At 35.8% G+C, this 20,948-nt stretch overlaps 1 protein-coding gene across 1 annotated transcript in view; it reads left to right on the top strand.

The window, feature by feature from the left end:
- Window positions 1-20,948, top strand: part of LOC129752650 (hybrid signal transduction histidine kinase A-like) — a 62,269-nt gene that overhangs the window by 27,612 nt on the left and 13,709 nt on the right. Inside the window, exon 3 of the mRNA XM_055748421.1 lies at window positions 13,568-14,775. Within this exon, the coding sequence (XP_055604396.1) occupies window positions 13,568-14,775 (1,208 nt within the window). The remainder of the gene's footprint in view (window positions 1-13,567; window positions 14,776-20,948) is intronic.

The following is a 20,948-nucleotide window of genomic DNA, read 5'->3' as shown; positions in this document are numbered from 1 at the left end:
TAGTAGTATTTTCGACTCAACTAGAAATTGAGATGAGCAGGAATTTTGGCGGTGGTAGATATATTCTTGTGCTGGTGATTTTTTTTTTGCAAATCTGGAAAAGCTTTCAGCAGCGTGAACTCCAAAAAACTGTGTTAGAAAACTACCTCGAAATGATGAATGTGGGCCTAAAAAATGCTGTAAAATTAACATTGAGACTGAATTCGGTTTAAACTGCATGATAGTGCTGCCATCTACGACTTGAAACTGGAAAAAGTGAGGATTACTGAAATGAACCTAAGTTTTTGAATTCCAACCTATTTTTTTCTGATCCAAATTAACCCATAATGTTTGTTCCATCATTTCACGTCATTTGAATCAAGAAAGTAAGTAGTTTGGTACAGAATTACAGCTCAAATATCAAAATCCTTAGTCTAGAAGAGCGTCTCTAAAACCTTTGAAAACCTTACTAATTCTAGAAAACTCCTTAAAATGCAGTTATCTAACCAAATAATTGTTAGAAGCATTATTATTCACTTTTACACAGTCAATTTTTAGAAATAATCTTGTGTTTGTTGAAATACACAAGTAGTACTATTCTTATTTCGCACCTTTTTTTTTTTTTCATATTTTGGTCCTCAACGCCAATTGCAACGTCCAAAAAAAGGAAACTTATGCTTAATTAAACCGTTAATCAATTCAAAATAAGTTGTAGAAGAAAATTTTGGTGATTTTTATTCATGCATATTTTAACAGGCAAAACACAGGGCGTTACTATTCTTATTTCGCTCACTGTATTTTGTTGGAGAAATTGAATGAAGGCTATTTGAACCACCGCATGCATTGTAAAATAGAGTAATGCCTGTTTTCCCTTCAGTTCTCCTAAATTTTTCAAATGGTTAAGCCATATCTCCATTTTTTGAAGCGTGCAGTGGCTCAGATAGCCATCATTTGATTCCTAGGAAAAACCACATAAGAAAGCTCTCAATTTGTTCCAAATTTTCAAATCCGAATTTACTGTTTTCATGATGAATTGAAAAATGTAAAAGAATTGAGGATAAAATCAGTCATAACTCCATTTACTGAAGAGTGTGGTGGCTCAAACAGCCTTTATTTGTTTTCTTGGGAAAAAAAATCACACAAGATAGGTTAATTTTTGTTTAAAAATTTCTAGTCCAAATCAGTGTTTTTTTGGATTGCTTACTATACAAAGAAAAATTAAGGATTTAAAAGGCGCTATAATTCCGTTCTTAGGCGCGTACAGCCGATTTTCCAGACATTCTTTCTGAAGAAAAGTATATTTTAAAAGATTTGGTTTGTGTAGGAGGGAAGATAATGAATTTCTTCGAGGTTTATACACATTTATCCATTGTACGTGGTCTCAGGCGCCGTTACCTTATGTAGATTCAAAACTCCTTTATCTCCAATTTCGATTGTTAACTCCTGTATTTGAAATTTTGAATGTAAGATTAATTGAGGGAAAATGTTTCTGCAATCGAAAAAAGCTATACGTAAGAACATTACTTTTTTAATTGAAATACATTCATATTCAATATAAAATATTCATAAATTAAGTATAAAAGCTCCGACAATAACAGTATATCAATATTTTTTAAGATCATTCAAAATAAGTAATTTATACAGAGTAAGTTTTTTGTAGCTAAGGTGTTGTAGAATTTTCCATTTTATAAAAGGTTAGGAAAACTTCATCATGGGTGCACGAACTATAGGCAAGTTTAGGTTAGGTTACTGACTTTCTGTGAGTTTAGGTTACTGACTTTTTTCTTAAATTTCATTGAAAATTCACGATGAATTATCATATTTTATCATATTTTTCAAATTCTAAGTAAGAAATTTAGATTTTATTTTGACAAAAAAAATATTATTTTGGAAATTCATTCAAAGTTTATAAATTCTGTGTTCTTTAACACAGATTCTGTGTTGAAAAATTGCTCTAAATTCTGTGAAATAACAGATTTTTCTGTGATTTCGGCAACTTTTACTATTTATAGCGTGTCCCATTATGTCTAAGCATGATTTTGATCCAACCTTGTTCCTTCCGGGTAACGTTTGAAGAGCTGATTTCTTTTGGATGTTGTTGTTTACAATTTTACTTAAAACTCTGTTGACAGTGATCACCGATTTTCATAATTTTCGTAAAAATGAGAAGCGTTTTTCCAGAAATTTGCAAAAATAACGTGACAAAATGGAGTACTTTCTCCAACATTTCGCTGAGTCAGTTGACGAAAGTTAAAGAAGTACGCATTGGAGAGTTCTCAAATCCGATTCTACAGTATGAGGAGTAAAGCAGTTTCATGGACAAAAAAAAGTGTCAGGTTAAAAAAAATTATCTAGCATTCGATGAGTACTTTTTTCGCATTGCGTTTTATACGAGAATTATTGGTCAAAATGTAATCTTTGAATCGCAATAACTTTTTTGTTTCAAGTCCAATCGTGTTTCAGTCTTCGAGTGAAATATTTTTCTTAACTTAGGCTTTATGAAAATTAATCATCAAAAACAATCGGCTAGTGAAGAAAAAAGTTATTAATGAAAAACCATTATTTTCTGTTTCTTCCGAGCATAATACCTTAACATCCTATTCAGGTTTAAGACTCAAGAAACTCCTCCCCATCCATGGTCAGATCTTTCTGAAATTTGGCATGTAACCTTCCGGTAAACTAATAAATAATTTTGACATAGAGCGATTGAGATTTAATTCTTCCTGTACTATGATTAGTTTACTGCGGTTCGTTAAGTTATTTAAAATGCAAAAATTACTGTAATGGTAAAGTAACCGTAACTTCTTCAATTTTCAACTGATTTTGACAAAAATGCACTTCAAATCTTTGTTTTGATTCCACTTTCAAGGCCAATAGAAATTCAAATGTTTTAAATTCAACATCTCATAATCGAGTCTAACACCTTTGTTGAATCAAAATTTGGTGCAAAAATTAAGAATTTGAAATATCCATACAAAGCGTGCAGCGGTCTAATGATCATCCAGTACTGTTTTTTTTTTTCGAATTTGGCATTAGTTCACTACTCAAATGACACGATGGCTTGGTACCAATCCAACATATGAGATGAATCCGAATGAGGTGAATCCGCCAAATTGTCCTAGCAGATTTTCTCTTAAATTATGTTTACACTGTTTATTTTAAATCATGCTTAGACATAATGCGACACCCTATAACTTCAGTTTAGCAAAGTTAAGATATCAAAGTATGTGTATCTCAAAAAATTTTACAATGATCAGACCTATTAATTTGTTGTTTTGATTATTTATTTCATTCAAGCGTCATTCAAATATTCTGAAATAAGTCTTAAAAAAAATAATTTATTTTCAAAAAGTAATAAACTTGAGAAAATTGATTATATACTTTTCTCAAACAAAGAACACTGCATATGATGTATTAATATGACGGCAAAAAGTGGCTAGCTTGAACCTTTTTTCTGCTTCATTTAAATTTTCCTCCCCGAATCCGAACCGCTTCAGGTAAGGAATCTTTCCAGCATTATGTCTATTTTCTCACACCGACCTCGTCATCTGAGGCGTAAGATATCTTCTATCCGTCCCGTAATTAAAACACGATGGAAACACCTAGAAGTTATTTTTAGTCCTCCAACAAACCCCAGCAGCAAGCAGCTTTGGCCCGGATTGGCCGTCATAATGCCTAATCGATTGAAGGCTGGTTGATGCCTCGCTTCCGCTTCCATCCGAGGAAAGATGGAGTGCGAGTTTTATCCTGAATGGGCGGGATTTGTGAGAACAAAAAAAACGTGCTTCACGTTTTGAAGCTCGTTATTGATAAAGAAAAAAAACTTTCCTAATCAAAAGGTTAACTGAGCGTAATAAAATGGAAGGCTGGGAAAAAGAATGGCTTTGATTGGCAAAACAAAAACACTTTATTTTGATTTCGCATATACCTTTTTAACGACAACAATTTAGATCTTTCAACATCTCAAACTTGTGAGCAGTCTGTGTAAATTGATTGAAACCCGTTTGTGCAGCTTAGTAAATAGCCCCAAAACCTAATGTTTTAACAGTTTCCATCACATATGTTTAGATTGGCTGAGAACAAAACATTTCTAGGAACAGCTGGGTAAACGAATATTTATATGTTTTGACGAATTCGTCAAGTTTTGTTAGTCCAGTATACCAACAGCTGTTTGGTAAAATCACATAGAAAGGATGAATCCATACTGTAAGCCACGAACACAAATAATTTCCGAATTAAACAGTTTACTTTAACAGAGTATCTATAAAAAGTAATTCAAACACATTTTCGGTCAAATTTGTTAAAAAAAATCGTAGCGCAGGTATCAAGAATGAAAATCATATTTTCGTCGGTGATGGAAAGAATTAAAGAAACATAAGCTATCAAAGAACGAAAGAACATAAACCGTAAATATAATGAACTTTTCGAAAAAGATACAACGGCAGGACTTGAACCTGCAATCTCCAGCGGAGCGATTTCATAACATCAGTGTTGATGAAAATCATGTTTATTCAGTTAAGTGTTTATAAATTGAGTGTTTCTTTCATGATAACAGTTCATCAGAACTATTTAAGTCTATCACGACATCCAACTTCAAATAAAAGCTCTTTTCTGAATTCTGAAGCTATTGACCAAAAATTCAGCATTAAAAACTCAATTTTCCACCGTGAAACGAAATTGAATTGCCAGCCGTTGAATGCAGCTCAAAAATAAATTTGTGTCGACGAGCAAAAAAAAATGCCGATCGCAAACCGTAGCCAACCTTTATGTTTGTGTAGTGATGGCAAAAAGTGGAAAAGTTCAGGAACAAGTGTCGTTTTTAAATCGGCTGATGCTTTTTGGTTGCCGCCACACACCCTCTCGACGGAAAAATATGAAACTACATCAAGTGCAACCATATTGAATTGCCTCTGTTTGAATTCCTAATGAATGTTTCTGAAAGGCACACTTTATCATCATGAACTGTGGCCCGGTGTCACTTTTACGTACATTAAGGCTTTATCAAACGGAATGTACCGGCGGCGTTTGAACAAGTGGGAAGAAAATCATTTTATTTGTATTTTTTTACTTTTAATAATAAGTGTTTTTTAACGTTATGCAGAGATAAAATGTGTTAGGTTTTAACAAGTTTTGTAGAATTCCATTCTACCAACATTATGGATTTTTTTGTAATGTATCAGCAAATTCTCTAATTTTTCACTATTGCTGTAAAACTAGTGTTTTTTTTTATATTTTGGAATAAGTCAACATAATGAAGGTGCATCTCTAGTAAACATTTTTAATTCCTTTGATTTCCTTTTTGTGGCCCAATACCCAAGCAACCGAAAATCTCATAAAATAAGTACGAAAAAGTTTTTTTCCTGTAGGGGAGAAAGTCCACAGCGACCATTAAGTTGATCAATTGTGGTACTACCCCGCGTTGTTATTTTTACTTTCCTATGCTACTTGACACCCCTGCGCTATTGGTTGAAGTTGCAGTTGTTTACCGGTAGCACTACGAGCACACACACAACGAGGAAGGATCTCCCAGTGCAATCTTTAAGTTCCCTTGAAAAGATCCATCCACATGCATGTGCTGCATCATTGAGGCGTACAATTCCAAGGTATACCCGGCTAGCATTCACTAATGGTGAAACCGTCAATCTTCATTATACGATGTGTGCCAGGTTATGTCACGACCGGGATTCGATCTCATGAACGTTGGCTTAAAAGACAAAGATGCTATCCTCTAGGTCACGACCTGCTGGCTACGACAATGCTTACTCAGTCCCATCATTGATCTGAAGAACGTTCTATGCAGCTCGAAATTTAAATTCTTTTTGATACTTTCAAGTTCCAAAACAAGCCTGAATAACCTTTTATTCAGCTTCGAGCCACCTTTCAATTCAGCTTTAAAAAAATTGTAATCTCATCTTTATCTAAATTTTAACCCTAGGCATCACTTTTTATCACCTTCTCTTGGCTAAGTTTTATGTTCAATACAAGGTGCCGCAATGATGCGACGCGCCGGAATCCAAACTCGACAATTTGCGGTTTTTCGAGATTTGTTTCAATTGCTGCTCGATTTCTTCTTTCCTACATTACACATTTATGTATATCATTAGAATGGTCACTCAAGTAATCAAATGCCTTAATGAAACTAAACTTTCCTGGATTGGGGATCGAACCCCGACCTTTGTGGTGGCAATCGAATACGCTACCACGAGGCCCAGGTGCTGTTCTAGCTGAAACTAAAATTCGTAGAGGTGATCTGATTTTATAGCATACCTGTAGGCGCACCCGCCCAACCAAGCAGTCTGCCAACCGGGAAGAAAGCACCTCAATGCATAACTTAATAAATCCTGTTTTGAGTACTTTTATGACCTTTTTGTGACCTAAGTGCCTTACAATGAACATATAAATCACATTTGCAACTTTCAAGTTACTTACTTACTTAATGATCCCGCGCCGATCCTCCGGTGCATAGAGCCGTGGTAAAAGACCTCCACTGTTGACGATCCGGAGCCAGCGTCTTCACTTGGTCCCAGTCAAGATTCTCGTCGACAGTTCGGATTTCAGCGGCTAGGCTTCGCCGCCACGAGTTTCTGGGTCTGTCTCTTCTTCGATGACCTTCTGGATTCCAATCTAGCGCCTCTCTGCAAATCTCGTTTTCATCTCTTCGCAGCGTGTGCCCAATCCATCTCCACTTACGTTCCCGAATCTCGATTTCTAGCGCCTTTTGATGACACCGGCGATGTAGTTCCTCATTCGAGATCCAGTTGCCAGGCCAACAAGCGCGGATGATATTCCGCAGGCAGCGGTTTACAAATACTTGCAGTTTTCGCGTCGTTACCGCATATGTGCACCAAGTTTCGCACCCGTACAGCAATACGGATTTGACGTTTGAGTTGAAGATTCGGATTTTCGTTCGTAGAGAGATCTGGCGTGACCGCCAGATGTTTCGGAGACTCGCAAACGCAAATCGGGCCTTTCTGATCCGGGTTTCGATGTCTTTTCTGGTACCACCATCAGGCATTATTTGGCTACCAAGATACTGGAAGCACTCCACTTTCTCAACTTGTTGCCCAGCTACCATGAAACTGGAGGGATTTCCTGTGTTGATCTCTATCGACTTGGTCTTTCCGACATTGACTTTGAGACCTGCTGCCTTGGATCTTTCGGTGAGGTCGTCGAGTTTGCTCTGCATATCTGGTTGTGTTTGGGCGAGCAAAACAATATCGGCAGCCAAGTCAAGGTCGTTCAGTTGCTCCATTGTTGAAGGATTCCACGGCAATCCTCGGTTCGGTGCACAGTCAATCGATACAATCAGAATCTCATCCATTACGATGAGAAAAAGTAGCGGTGATAGAATTCATCTTTGTCTCACTCCAGCAGTTACCGGGATTGGTTCGGACAAGACACCGTCGTGCAAGACCTTGCACGAAAATGCCTCGTACTGTGCTTCGATGAGATGGACTAGTTTCTCTGGGACCCCTCGTCGCCTTAGAGCCGCCCAGATGTGTTCATGGTTAAGTCGGTCGAATGCTTTTTCGAAATCAACGAACACCAGCAGAAGAGATTCCTGGAATTCGTTGATTTGTTCCAGTATGATTCGTAGCGTTGTGATGTGGTCCACACATGATCGTCCGGATCGGAATCCAGCTTGTTGACGTCGGAGTGTAGCGTCGATTTTCTCCTGGATCCTGTTCAGGATCACTTTGCAGAGTACTTTGAGGGTTGTACAGCTCAACGTTATGCCTCGTCAGTTACCGCACTCTGTCAGGTCTCCTTTCTTCGGGACCTTTACGAGGATACCCTACATCCAGTCGGCCGGGAATGTTGCAGTATCCCAGATGTCAGAGAAAAGAAGGTGCAACATTTGTGCTGACAGGGTAGGGTCAGCTTTCAGCATTTCAGCAGGGATGCAATCGATCCCAGGTGCTTTATTGGATTTCAAGTTTTTGATTGCCGCTTCTATTTCAGCCAGCGAGGGCGCTTCCGAGTTGACGCCATTCATGCGACTTACTGTTGGCGCTTCGAGCTGCGGGTTTTGTTGGCCATCGCTATTCGTGACTCGGAAGAGTTGTTCGAAGTGCTCAGTCCATCGTTTGAGCTGATCTGTTCGATCGGTCAATAACTGACCTGCTCGGTCTTTCAGCGGCATTCTTGCATTAGTCCTTACACCACTGAGGTGGCGAGAAATGTCATAAAGTAATCGGATATCTCCATTGGCGGCGGCTCTTTCTCCCTCTTCGGCTAGGGAGTTTGTCCAGGATCTCTTGTCACGTCTACAAGCTCGTTTAACTGCCTTTTCCAGCTCCGCATATCGAAAGCGGGCTGCTGCTTTGGCTGACCCGGTACATGCCTGCTCAATTCCGACTTTCGCCTTTCTCCGATCATCGACCATCCTCCAAGTTTCATCCGACATCCATTCACTCCTTTTTCCACAAACTTTACCGAGAGTACCATGGTTCGTCGTGATAAAGGCATTCTTGATTCCACACCACTGTTCTTCGACTGTTCCGTCTGTCGGCAGCTCCGAGGCTCGGAATTCTAGCTGTTCAACGTATGCCCTTTTCACCTCTGGATTCTCCAACCGGCGGACGTCGTATCGATACCCGACTTTCTCCTCGCGCCGTTGGACACACGCAACTCTCAGTCGTATCTCGCCAAGGACGAGGTGATGGTCAGATGCAATGTCTGCGCTTCGCTTGTTGCGGACATCAAGAAGGCTCCTTCTCCATTTTCGGCTGATGCAGATGTGGTCAATTTGATTTTCTGTTCGGCCATCTCGGGATACCCAAGTGACCTTATGTGCTGGTCGATGGGGGAAGAGCGATCCACCGATCACCATGTTGTTGTTGCCACAAAATTCTACAAACAGCTCTCCGTTTTCGCTCATCTGTCCTAGACCATGGCGCCCCATGATGCGCTCAAGGTCCTGATTGTCGAAGCCAATCTTTGCGTTGAAGTCGCCCAAATGGATTTGAATGTCACCCTTCGGTATTTTCTCTACCACGCTGTTCAGTTGACTGTAAAACTGCTTTTTCTCCTGCAAATCGGCAACGTCAGTTGGCGCATAACACTGGACCATTGTAAGGTTTCTAGCCCGTGTTCTGAATCTGGCTACGATTATTCTTTCGTTTATCGGTTCCCATCTAATGAGGGCCGCGTAGGCCTGCGGGCTTAACAGGAAACCAACTCCTCGTTCCCGAGTAGCATGTTCTCCTCGTATGCCAGAGTAAAGCAGTACTTGCCCGGACTGTGTCTTGTGTTCTCCAGTGTTTGGCCAAACGTTTTCGCTCAGTCCCATAATTTCAAGCTTGAGGCGGCTAGCCTCTCTAGCAAGTTGTTCCAGTTTGCCTTGTTGGGCAAGGGTTAAAACGTTCCAAGTTCCAATTCGTGTCCGTGTTTTCATGCTAAAAGTCGTCGCCAAAGTTCCAGGTCGGTCATTTCTTTCGGATTCCGTAACAATTTCAAGTCGGGAACAGTAGGTTGTTAGCCTAAAGTCCCTATCCCGCGATGGGGCTGCCATCTTGGACTTAGCTGGCGGGAGCTGCATTTCATAAATTCAGCCACTTGCTGCAAGACAGACGCTGTTTGAGCCGCCCCTGACCTGGAGAACAGACGCGTGCGGCCACCTTCTCAGTCTGCATGCCAAAGCATCCACCGGGTTTGGGTACCCGATCTCCGATTTCAAGTTGAGTACATATAATTCACTCAAGGAATTTCAGCTGTTGTTTCTCTTTGTTCGCCAATATGTTACTTCCAAAGCTTTCATTTAAGGAATTGTGTGAGAAATTTTCTAAATGATTTTAAACTATTTTCAAAAGTCATTATAAAAAATAAAAGCTGTGAGAAAAAAACTTATTCATATTAGTTCTTTAATTCTTTGCACCTAGGGAAAATGTGAATTTTGTTGCCTTGTTTAATTAATCACTTTTGAATGTGAACTTGAGCATTGAAGAGAACAGAAAAAAATTCAGTTGAGTCTGAAATTGGTTTCTTGATGATTATTTCATATTAGCAAATTTGTAAACGATTTTTCATAATCAAAAATATGATTAATTTAGTAATTAATACTAGGTTTAATTTTTTTTTGCAAATTTTATAGACTGTTGTGAGTATTGATCACCTACCACATAACTAGTCTATAGGGGAGAGTGGGGATACTTGATCCCCTTTTCTTATTTTCACCATATCTTTTTGGAAAAATTTAACAACTCGCACTCTTTTACATTTTCTGACAGCTTGTAACTTCAAGTTTCTATGTTCCTAAAATTAGAACGATACTTGAACCTATAGATGAACTAGAAGCATTTTCGTGGGAGTAAAAAAATTGCGATATTTTTGAAGTGTAGGGATACTTGATCCTTTATCCAGGGAGCCCTAATCCTTGTAAAAAATCAAACAAAACCCAAAGATAGAATGTTAAATGACTATTTTGGTCATGTTTGTTCTCATTTCACAATCTATAATTGTCAGAAAAAAAATTCTATAGCTTATTCTCATCCCTTAAGACATTGCATACTAACGGGCGCAATTTTTTCATAAACAAGAGAAAATCAGTTATTTTAGTTCTTTTCTTCAGATAATTGATGGATGAATATTAGCTATTGGATAAATATAAGTAATCTCGTAATCAGCAATGACCACGATCCACTGAGAAGAAGAATATACCGGGATCATTTGTACCCAAATATTAGGGATCAATTGTACCCAAAATCAACATTTTAGAAAACTTTTTCTGAAAAAAGATGGGAGTTTTCCATCGCTTTGAAAATATTGTATTTTGAAGTTCATTTCACACTCGAAAGATAGATATATTGGAATAAATATTTTTGTTATAATTTTTCCATGTTAGGAACATTTTAAAGTGATGAAAAAAGATCTTCAAGTCACATTTTGTGAAATTTTTCAAACAAAGTTCAATAAACCTAAAACTTATTTCGCTAAAATTTTTTGAGCTTCAACCATTGCTGTTTTGTTCCATTTGGCACATTTTTCTAGAACATTTGATCTTTGTACGACATTCCAGTTTGGAGATAGAGCTAAGGAATCAAGTATCCCCAGGGATCAAGTATCCTCATCCTCCCCTATATATAAACAGCGATTTCTGTGGCTTTGTTTGTTTGTTTGTTTGTTTGTTTGTTTGTTTGTCCTCTATAGGCTCGGCCGTCATAAGAGCTAGAGAGCTGAAATTTGGCATGGATGCTCATTAGGACCAGGAATGATGAAAAATGTTTTCAGAATTACGGTTGACCCTTTATGAAGGGGGTCGTCCATATAAGACAAATATTGTTTCCACGATATTGACGTTATTTTTCGTCGGATCGTGATGAAAATTTGCACATGGGGGTTTTGAGAAATGGGAAATCGATTTCAGGTATTGAAATTCAGGTCAGGGGTCGTCCATATTAATTTTTCAATATTTTTGTGATATTGACGTTAGTGTACATCGGATTGAGATAAAAATTTGCGCTCGGATGGTTTTAGGGACGAGCAATCGATTGCCGTTACCAAATTTCGTGTAAGGGGCCAGCCAAAGGGCTCGTCCATATTCACTGACCGCTATTTTTGTGATACTGACGTTATTATACATCGTATTCAGATGAAAATTGGTACCCAAGAGTTTCGAATGACAAGCAATCGATTCCATGTATTGAATTCAGTGTAAGGAGTCGACAAAGGGGGTCATCCATAGTACCTTTTCAATTTTTTTTTAATATTGAAATTGTTATACATCGGATTGAGATAAAAATTTGAACATAGGAATGATTCAGAACGAACAATTGATTCCAATTATCCAATTTTGGGTCGGGGGTCGGCCAAAGTGGACGTCCATATGAACTATTCACTGTTTTTTTTTTTTGCGATATTGACGTTATAATGCAATGGTGCAGTTTGAAAATTTGCACACGGAAGTTTTGAAGAAAGGACAATTTATTTCAGAGATCAAAGTTCGGAATTTCAATACTTGTATCAAACGAAAAAAGGGGGTCTTATTAACTGTCAAATTTGCTTTGCAATAATTACGTGAGTTTGTATCGTATAGAAACGAAAATCTATAAACGGGGGTGTTTTGGCACGGTCAATTGATTCCTGATTTCAAATTTAGTAGCAAACAGCAGAAAAAGTGAATGTACACATAATCTGTCTAACATTTTTGCAATTATTGCTTGAAAATGCATTCAAAATTGCATATGAAAAATGCCTGTAAATTGATATTCATTGAAACTGTTCATGACATATTCTAAATTGACTGCGATACGGAGTTCGTATGGGATCAGCTAGTTAATGTATAAAATTACTATCCGATGCATTAATTTTGAAGTAAAAATGGTTTTTCCAAATTTTTAACTTGTTTAGTTACAATTTCTTATAAAAACGCATTCCTTTGGTAGGGGTTTTTTTGTGTGTCAAGATTTGAGTTTCAATTTAAAAGGTTTATTGAATTGAAATTCTTAACTAACAATAAAAAAAATCCAATTTGTGAACGTCAGATAGCGCCTAAGTGTCGTAGAACGAAAAAAATTGGCCTAGAGTTATTTAGGATAAAATTGCGCAAGAAGCGAGCCATTTTCTGACATGCATGTTTAAACTTATTTTTGAACACCTTTTGGGATCAAAATTCTTCGGTTACTATAGTTAATCCACTTCTTGATCTTAAAACTTTATTTGAAAAAAATCTCCATGGGGAGGAGTTATACCCCTTAACCCACACGGCCTTTCTAAAAAAAGTTTTTTTAACAATCACAAACCTTTACCTTAAGTAGAAAAATTTGTAAAAGAGTTTTTTTTTAATTTTTTTTTATTTTCGATTATAATCGTTTTAACATCTTCATGTTATTCTCGACTTATATCTACGATGTGGTTGGCGGACAGTCATTCAAAAACTTATCCGGTACAACTATGATCGATGACTTTTGGGATCGATCTTACGGACATTCGCTCATGCAGCAACTGACTTGCCAACTGAGCTATATCACAAGCCCAGTAAAGGAGTTAAATTTTCAATTGACTAAGCCACTATAAGTTTAAAATAGGAATTGCTTTATTACTTTGCAAAAACTAACATTTGGAACATGTTTTAAAGAGGCTATCAACTAGTTAAAATTGAAGCATGTAATCATCCACAAAACGCACTATAGAGTATCGTTTGATACGTGCCGTGCAATTATTTAAGGTCTTTGTGGGTAATCTCACATGTTTCACTCTTAAAACGTAACTACCTTTCAAATCGTTTATTAACTATCTTTTCCACCTCATCGGCAAATACATGAAGCAATCCCGCATGACCGTCACGTTTAACCCCCCGCCCTAACATTCCCATTGCATCAATAGTTCGTTCTGTTTGCTCAGCATGATTTATTTCTAATCCCGGCTTGCAGCATCAACCTGGGCATTGCTACACTCGAACGGCTCTAACGACATCTACACGACATTTCTGTCTAACCGCAACAACCGAACATAAACCAACCCCCTCCCACGACTGATGATGACGTTCTGAATTTAATCGATATTTTCTTCCGTTCTCCTTTTTGTACCAATAATCGTTCAATGCAACTCCGGAAATCTGGCGAAAAACACACACATCTGGATTGAGCAGATGGGAAACAACCGACATCTCCGCAGGATGGTGGAGGAGGAGGAGGAGCTGAGGCAGGTGTTGTGGGAAATGGAACCGGAATCAGACTTCAATCACAGCAAAAAGACTCCCAGCTGGGACTGGGATTGGGATTGGGCAGCTTGGCCGGTGGAATGGACAGTTTGCTCGGTTCCTCCTCCCGGGATCACGGGGTGGTTTCTCCCTCGGTGATGGCCAAGTTCTTGGAAGACGAGCTCAAGTCCAGCGAAGCGCTGCTGAATTCCCCGGTCAAGCACTGCGAGACGTGTGTTTGCCCTGGCGTTGGAAATAGATGTGCTTCCGGTCTGTTGGTTGATATGCTGGGAGATGACCAAAAATATTACAACGTCGGCACGCAAACTGTCATCAAGGGAGAGACGAACAATTCCCTGTGTCTAAGGTGCAATAACAATCTGAACTCGCCGTCCCACAACAACAGCCCATATTTGATGAAACTTATCAAATCCAGCGACAGTGTTATATCCGAAACTAAAAGTAGCGTTTCCGACTTCCTAACGACCCCGGAGAAAACTTCTCCAAACGCCGGAAGCAGCAGCAATCAGGCCAGTTGCAAGAAAGATGACATCATGGTTAATCCAATCCTCGGCCATCACCGACTATCCGAACGAACCACCTCCTATCAGCTTACCCAATCACCGAACTCCGATGCACCTCAACTCACAAAACCCTCCAATCTTACCCTCAACAGCAAATCAACCCTTCCGAATCCCACCATTCTCAATCGGCCCACCCCCACTTCATCCAACATCCTAGCCAGGAAACCATCCCTGGAAGTGAACTCGAAACCGAAGAACCCATCCTTAAACCCTACAACAACAACAGGACTCCCGTCCAACACCAAACTCCAAACCAACGATTCCCCCTCTTACATCATCAAAGATACGGATCAGATGAGTGGAAGTGCTGCCGGGCAGACTCCGAGGTCCACCGTTGGGACTGTAAGTATTGGAGGCACACAGCAGCAGATCGGTGGTGGCCACGGCACCGGAAGCAGTAAGATTGCGGGTGGAAGCGTTGGAAGTGGGCTGTATCATGCCGTCGGAAGTACCAATAGTTTGTGGTCGAGGACCAGTAGCAGTGGCCGCGGGGCAGACCGAAGCGTGGGCGCGGAGCGTGATGGGGCCAGAATATTCGAGGCGTTCAATCGAAATCTTATCAAGACGATTAAGGTAAATTTAAACATCACATGGAGCTACACGCTCCTTTTTTAAAACTCAAAATGAAGTTGTTTTGGTTCAAAACAGCTCTCCAGTGACAGCCCTAGACTTCGAGTTTGACTCGGCAATTTTAAGCTCAAGTTTTGTTAGGCTTACTCAAAACTGAGTTCATAGGCCGAATTCAAATCTATAATTTTTTTTTAAATTTGAGGGCTGTTTATTATCAGCGAAAAAAAGTTTGCTTAACCGAATGTTGCTGTTCCGTTTCATTGCATTGCTATGCAGTCAAACTTAATTCCGAGTTTGAAAAAAGGAGCATGTAGGGTAGTAAAAACTTTGGGTAAATTCCGGAATCAAAAGCTTGGAAGCTGAGATTGTTCCAAGGCCTTCCAAAAATGTCAAATATCAACTAATTTGGTAATTTCTAAGCGGTCGCTCAACGACCATCGAGTTTGTATAGAAATTTTATAAGGTCAAACGGGGCGTCATTCACCAGCAGGGTTAGATACAACATTCGTATACCACAATATTTGTTCAAAAAAAAATTTTTAATATAATGTTATAAACTTATCTTTCAATGAACACAAAATAATGATGACGAAGTTTCTTACATAGTAAGATAGTTTTTTTAAGTTTTTGATTCTTATAGAAAATTTATAAAATCGAGCAATAGTTGTACACATTCGTTCAGTTTTCGATGCCGTGAAAAACTTTACCCAGTTTGACGGATCTGCTTAACGATATCACCTACAATTATGCGCAGTTTTATGAAGAGGGGTGATCATCCCCTAAGCGTTAACGACGGCGAGTTCAGATTGTTATTGCACCTTAGACACAGGGAAACGCTGGAATTTCTCTAAAATCTTAAAATTTTTCCTAGTAGTTATACTTTTGAATTTTCAAAAATTCTACTTCATGGGAGTGATTGTTAAATAAAAGAATTTATTATTTTTTTAAATGCTGAAGACAAAAAAAAGCTTTAACTTGCGATTCCTTGGACCGATTTTCACAGGGGACTGATATAAACGGAGAATCATCGTCAATGATCAAACAAATTTTGCAGCCAATGATTGAATATGTTATAATTTGTTGCAATTTGTTAGAGAGAATTAGAAGGTATCAGTTAAAATGATAAAAAAAAACCGGTGCTCAGAGAGAGTGAAATTGTGCTAAATGTTGCAAATTGTTACGATTTGTTAAGCAGTTGTGGAATTTTGATCATTAGGTACCTTTCCAAATGCAAAGCATTCTCTCTCCACCGCAATCCCTTGGATTTTCACCAAATTACTTTTATGAAGGTACTTACAGTGTTAGAATCTGGATTTGCTGACCATATTTGCATCTTTCACACATTTTCATACATTCATATCTACTAAATTTTCTAAAAATACTAAAATCCTGCTTCTAAAATTAGAGGTAATTAGCATAACCTGATAAAAAATCAAGTTCAGGAAAAAACTTCCAGAATCGATATACAACACATAGGCTCCAAAAAAAAGCCTTTGTTGAGGTTAAACTATCCCGCCATCACACGACTATTTTTTTTTTTTGGAAACGAGGCAATCGCTCACAATTTCAACATTCGGAAGATATTTTTCAAATTTTTATCAACAAAAAAAAAATTGAAAAAAAAATCACACCAATTTTATCGCCGATATTGCATCTTATCCACACAATAATAATTAAAATTTTAAGGAGCAATGCAGCTTAATAGTTAAGGTTAAAAATCCACACTGAATCCGAAGGTATAGTTATTTCAATTGCAAATTGATTAAGACTTTTCAATGAAACCCTTTATTCAATTTTAAATTAAACAAAAAGTTTGGAAATATTGAGTAACTCAATTTGAGTGCATGAAGCAAAAATAGTAGATGCAATTTTTCATTTTTTTCAATATATTATTTGTTTCAAATTTGTTACTATTTCTATCGATTTAGTTCTTATAAAATTAGAAACCGAGTTTGAGTGCTTTAAATTTTAGAGAAAACAAATAAAAATTTCAAAAATTGCATACCTAATAATTTGATTTGGAGAACATTGCATAAGATTTGAATTTAATATTTAGAAATTGAAGAATCTAAACAAGAATTAATAATCATACTACATTTTGGAATCACAGTTCAGCAAAATTTTCAGAAAAATAATAAAATGTTCAGTTTTAATCCATAGCATTTATTCACAAACACTTTTCCCAAATAAATGTTTGGTTTTCCAAAAGTATTGTTGCAAAATGAGAATCATTAAAATTTTGATGAGAGTTTTGAGCGAATATGCTCAGGAAAAATATTGTATGGATTACTTAACGATTTTATTGACACTTTCTTCTGCAGAAATGTATGTAGTATTTTTAATTTCATTTTTATCGGAGATTATTTGAACTTTTAAACAGTTCTACAGTGCTGGTTTTTAAACTGTTGAATATACAATTGACGAAGGATTTTTTCTGAATATACTTATTTATTGACAAAACTTGTTAAAACTTGTCACTATTCTTCCCATATTCCAAATTTAATTCAATCCTCTAATTTAGTTAAATGGAGGGGATGTAGTGGTTTAACCCATTCTCCCTTATAGGAGTTTATTTCAAGTAAAATGTTCAGTTCAAGAAATAAAGTTACCATATGTTTGCAAGAAATTGTTCTGCACATATCTGGGCCGTCAAAATCCGAGCTATTTCTTTTAAATACCAGGAAAAATCCGGGCATTTGATTTTAAAATTGTCCCAAAAACCGGCACAATATCCAGGCAAATTTGTTCAAAACCAAGGAATAACTGATCAAAAATCAAGAAAAAAAATTAAATATAAATGTCTTCTTTAAAATTTATCAGCAGATTTTAAATCATTTTTAAGTCTTCCAAAAACTTTTCATGATTATTTGTATGAAACTTGCTTAAAAATATTTGTTTTAGACGCATAAATAAAAAATTTTGACAACACATTTTGTTTTTTAATTTGATTTGACCGAACTTTTCCCAAATTTCATTTTAAATATTGGGAAAACTTGGATAAAACCGGGTAATCTGGCAACCTCCATTTACCGCAGTAACGTAAAATTACTTGATTCCAAAAGGTTTTTGAAAATAAATGATAGCAAACATGTCAGAAAATTGCCTTGAGGTTTTTATTTCTTTATCAGGCCTGAAGCATTTCATTCTACGACACTTCATGACGATCACGAATTGAAACTCAAACCTTGAAACACAAAAACCCTATCCCGTTTTTAAAATAAGTGTATCTCAACAAGTTTATCAGTTCTTTTAATGATTTATCACATAGATAAAAAATAGTTTATACCATTACAAATTTTATGCAGATATGAAATATTTTTCAAGAACCAAGTTATTTTGACTTTAGACTTATTATAGAAGTTATAGAATTTTTCTATCAGTTTACTGTTCTAAATTCTCTAATAAAATAGACTTTTAACGAATGTTTAAAGAACCAAATCAGACTTCAACAAATTTGCTAAGTAAAATTAAACCTTAGATTTTAGCAAATTTCTTCAGTGATGTCGGAAATACTTGTCTTTCCGAATTATTACGACTATAGATTTTGTTCATAGATCATTGATCGACATCATCAGCAAAATATTATTTCTTTATTTAATAAAATCTAATAAATAAATTCAGAATAAGTTTTTTTGTTTCATGTTAATATGTAAGTTCATAAGTTATCAACAATTCATTTTACTAAAAACTGATTCATTTCAAAACTTAACTACTTCATATCACAAAAACGAAAGGTGATAGAAAAAATCTAATCAAAGATTCGAGTTCAGCGCACTATAGTCTACCATATAAATCATCAAAACAAACGCACCAATATGATGTCTCTGGAATTATTTTGGTAAGACGTTTTTATCAAAAAAATCTTTCTCAAATGTTAAAAATTAATCATATTCATCTGCATATTATATTTTAATCTAAGATAAGTTTAATCAACGTGATTTTGTTTGAAATTTGAATTAATCGACCTTATAACTAAAAACATTTCAAAAAAATTCTTGGCGGATTTGAAGAAGGAAGAATTTGATAAGGAGCACAAATAAATTAATTAATTAATAAAAAGGAACAAACTTTCATTTTCAAAATCTTGAAATGGGCTTGTGACAGGCCCGTGCGAAGGACTCATCCAAAGGGTGGGGGGGGGGGGGGGGGGAGGTTTCGAAATTCAAATTTAGCTAAAAATAACAACAATACCAAAAATACAAAATGAATATGCAAATAGATTTCTCACATAATTTTCTTACTCATAAATATCACACAAACTCAACAATAATAAATTGAACTGATAAATAAAACTTCTAAATAAAATCTCATTGAAAGTTTCATATCTATGATATTTTCAGTAAGTCATTAACAAAATTTTCAGAATGATGATTCTTATCCTGAACTAAAAATTTGTTTCGAAATAAATTGTTAGCAGTCCAGTTTTAAAATTTACAATAAATATTTTCAAGACACACATTTTAAAAATATATATTGAATTCTTAAATAAATGTCAGATCAGGTTAAAAAAAATTAACCATGATTAATTTTAAGGAAAATGATAATTGTTATTTAGCATCAAACTTAATTTTGCCAGTATTGGAGATCTTTTATCTCAGCCCCATGCGTCGGTCAAGCGCTGGACCCTTATGTATGTATGTTCAATTATATTTCTTTGATTGGGTTGATTAAAAAAATCCGCTGTAGTTTATTAAATTTGAAAAAAAATATCGCGATTTGAAATGTGAATTTTTATTAGGAAAAAATAAAGAAGGTTTATGTTTTTAGTACATTAAAATTCTGAATTGAAAAACATAGACAATGTTATTAAAAATATTCCTAAAAATTAAAAAAATGTTTTGCTTTAAAACTTGGTAAATTTATTTGAAAATTGATAAAAAACATTCAATAAAATTTGTTAAATTCATTTGAAAATTAAAATTAAAGGTAAAGATCAAAAGTCAAGTTTTTTTTACCATTCAAGAAGGATTTTTTTTTCAATAAACACGTTTTATCATTATAAAAACTTCTTTTAAGAATTTAATTTGTTAATCAAGGGAGAAGCATTTTGGTGGTTGAATTTCAATTGTTGATTTGGTAGATATTAGCATCCTAAACTTCAATATTTTGCCAAATTTGGACTATCACATTTAGTTTTTGTGATATGGAGTTTAAAAATGTGTCATTTTTTAGTTAAATCAATCATATAAAAACTGATAACTGAGCAACTATCAACCTTACATTTAAGAAAAATTTGATTCTAATTTTGTTCATTCAAGTAAGGAGTAATATTTGTATGATGATGTTCTTAACAGTTGATTCAACAGTTTTTAAAAATTTAGAAAAATATGATTATGTACTAGTAAAAATATGATTTCATTTAATGAATTTAGTGGAACCTGCCAAAATATACAAAATTTAATTTGATTTTAAACCGTTTTAATAACTCGATAAATGAGGAAAAGTAAATATATAGAATAATTCTTCAACTTTTTTCGCAAAACTTAAAATTACTTGAAATCTTGAGGAAAATTGAAAATGAATTTAAACCTTTTTTTAAAAGATGTTTTTTTTTTTGTTTAAGAGTTTTGTCAAAAAAGTGCAGAACATTCTTAAATTGTTTTAACCCATTTTACCCAAGTTATTTCAATAACAAAAGCTGACAAAAAAACGTAATCAAATTCAGGGCACCCAAATTAGTCAAAATTACGTTCAAATTCATTGCAGCTTAGAAAATGTAAATTTTGTGGCCTTGGGTAATTTATCAAAACTTTTTTAAATGTGATGTTGAGCATTGAGAAGAACAAAGAAAAAAAATGATTATGGCAAATTGATCTCTTGAAGAATATTTCTCATTAGAATAGTATTTGTATTAACAAAAATGATATTTTTTAAATCAATATTTTTTGTAATGAAGGATACGATATTAAAATTAAGATTTGTTTTGTGATTTCTGTGGACCGTGTCGTGAGAGGTTAACACCTACATGGTGTCCAACTTGACGAGGTAAGGTTTTGGTATGTAAAGTTTAGAGAGTTACACAAAAGGTTAATTGAATTGCAAATCGAAATTTACAATTAGAAATTAGTTTCCGTTCGTGAACGTCATATAGTGTCGTAAAATGAAATGTCTTAAGCCTAATTTAAGTCTAAATTCCGCCAAATTTCGGACTTGTTTGTTGACACTTTATTTCAAAC

This window comes from Uranotaenia lowii, chromosome 3 (assembly GCF_029784155.1).
Source record: "Uranotaenia lowii strain MFRU-FL chromosome 3, ASM2978415v1, whole genome shotgun sequence".
In the NCBI taxonomy this organism is placed as follows: Eukaryota; Metazoa; Arthropoda; class Insecta; order Diptera; family Culicidae; genus Uranotaenia; species Uranotaenia lowii.
Note: the sequence above shows the minus strand (reverse complement) of the source record. Positions and strands in the feature narration are given on the sequence as shown.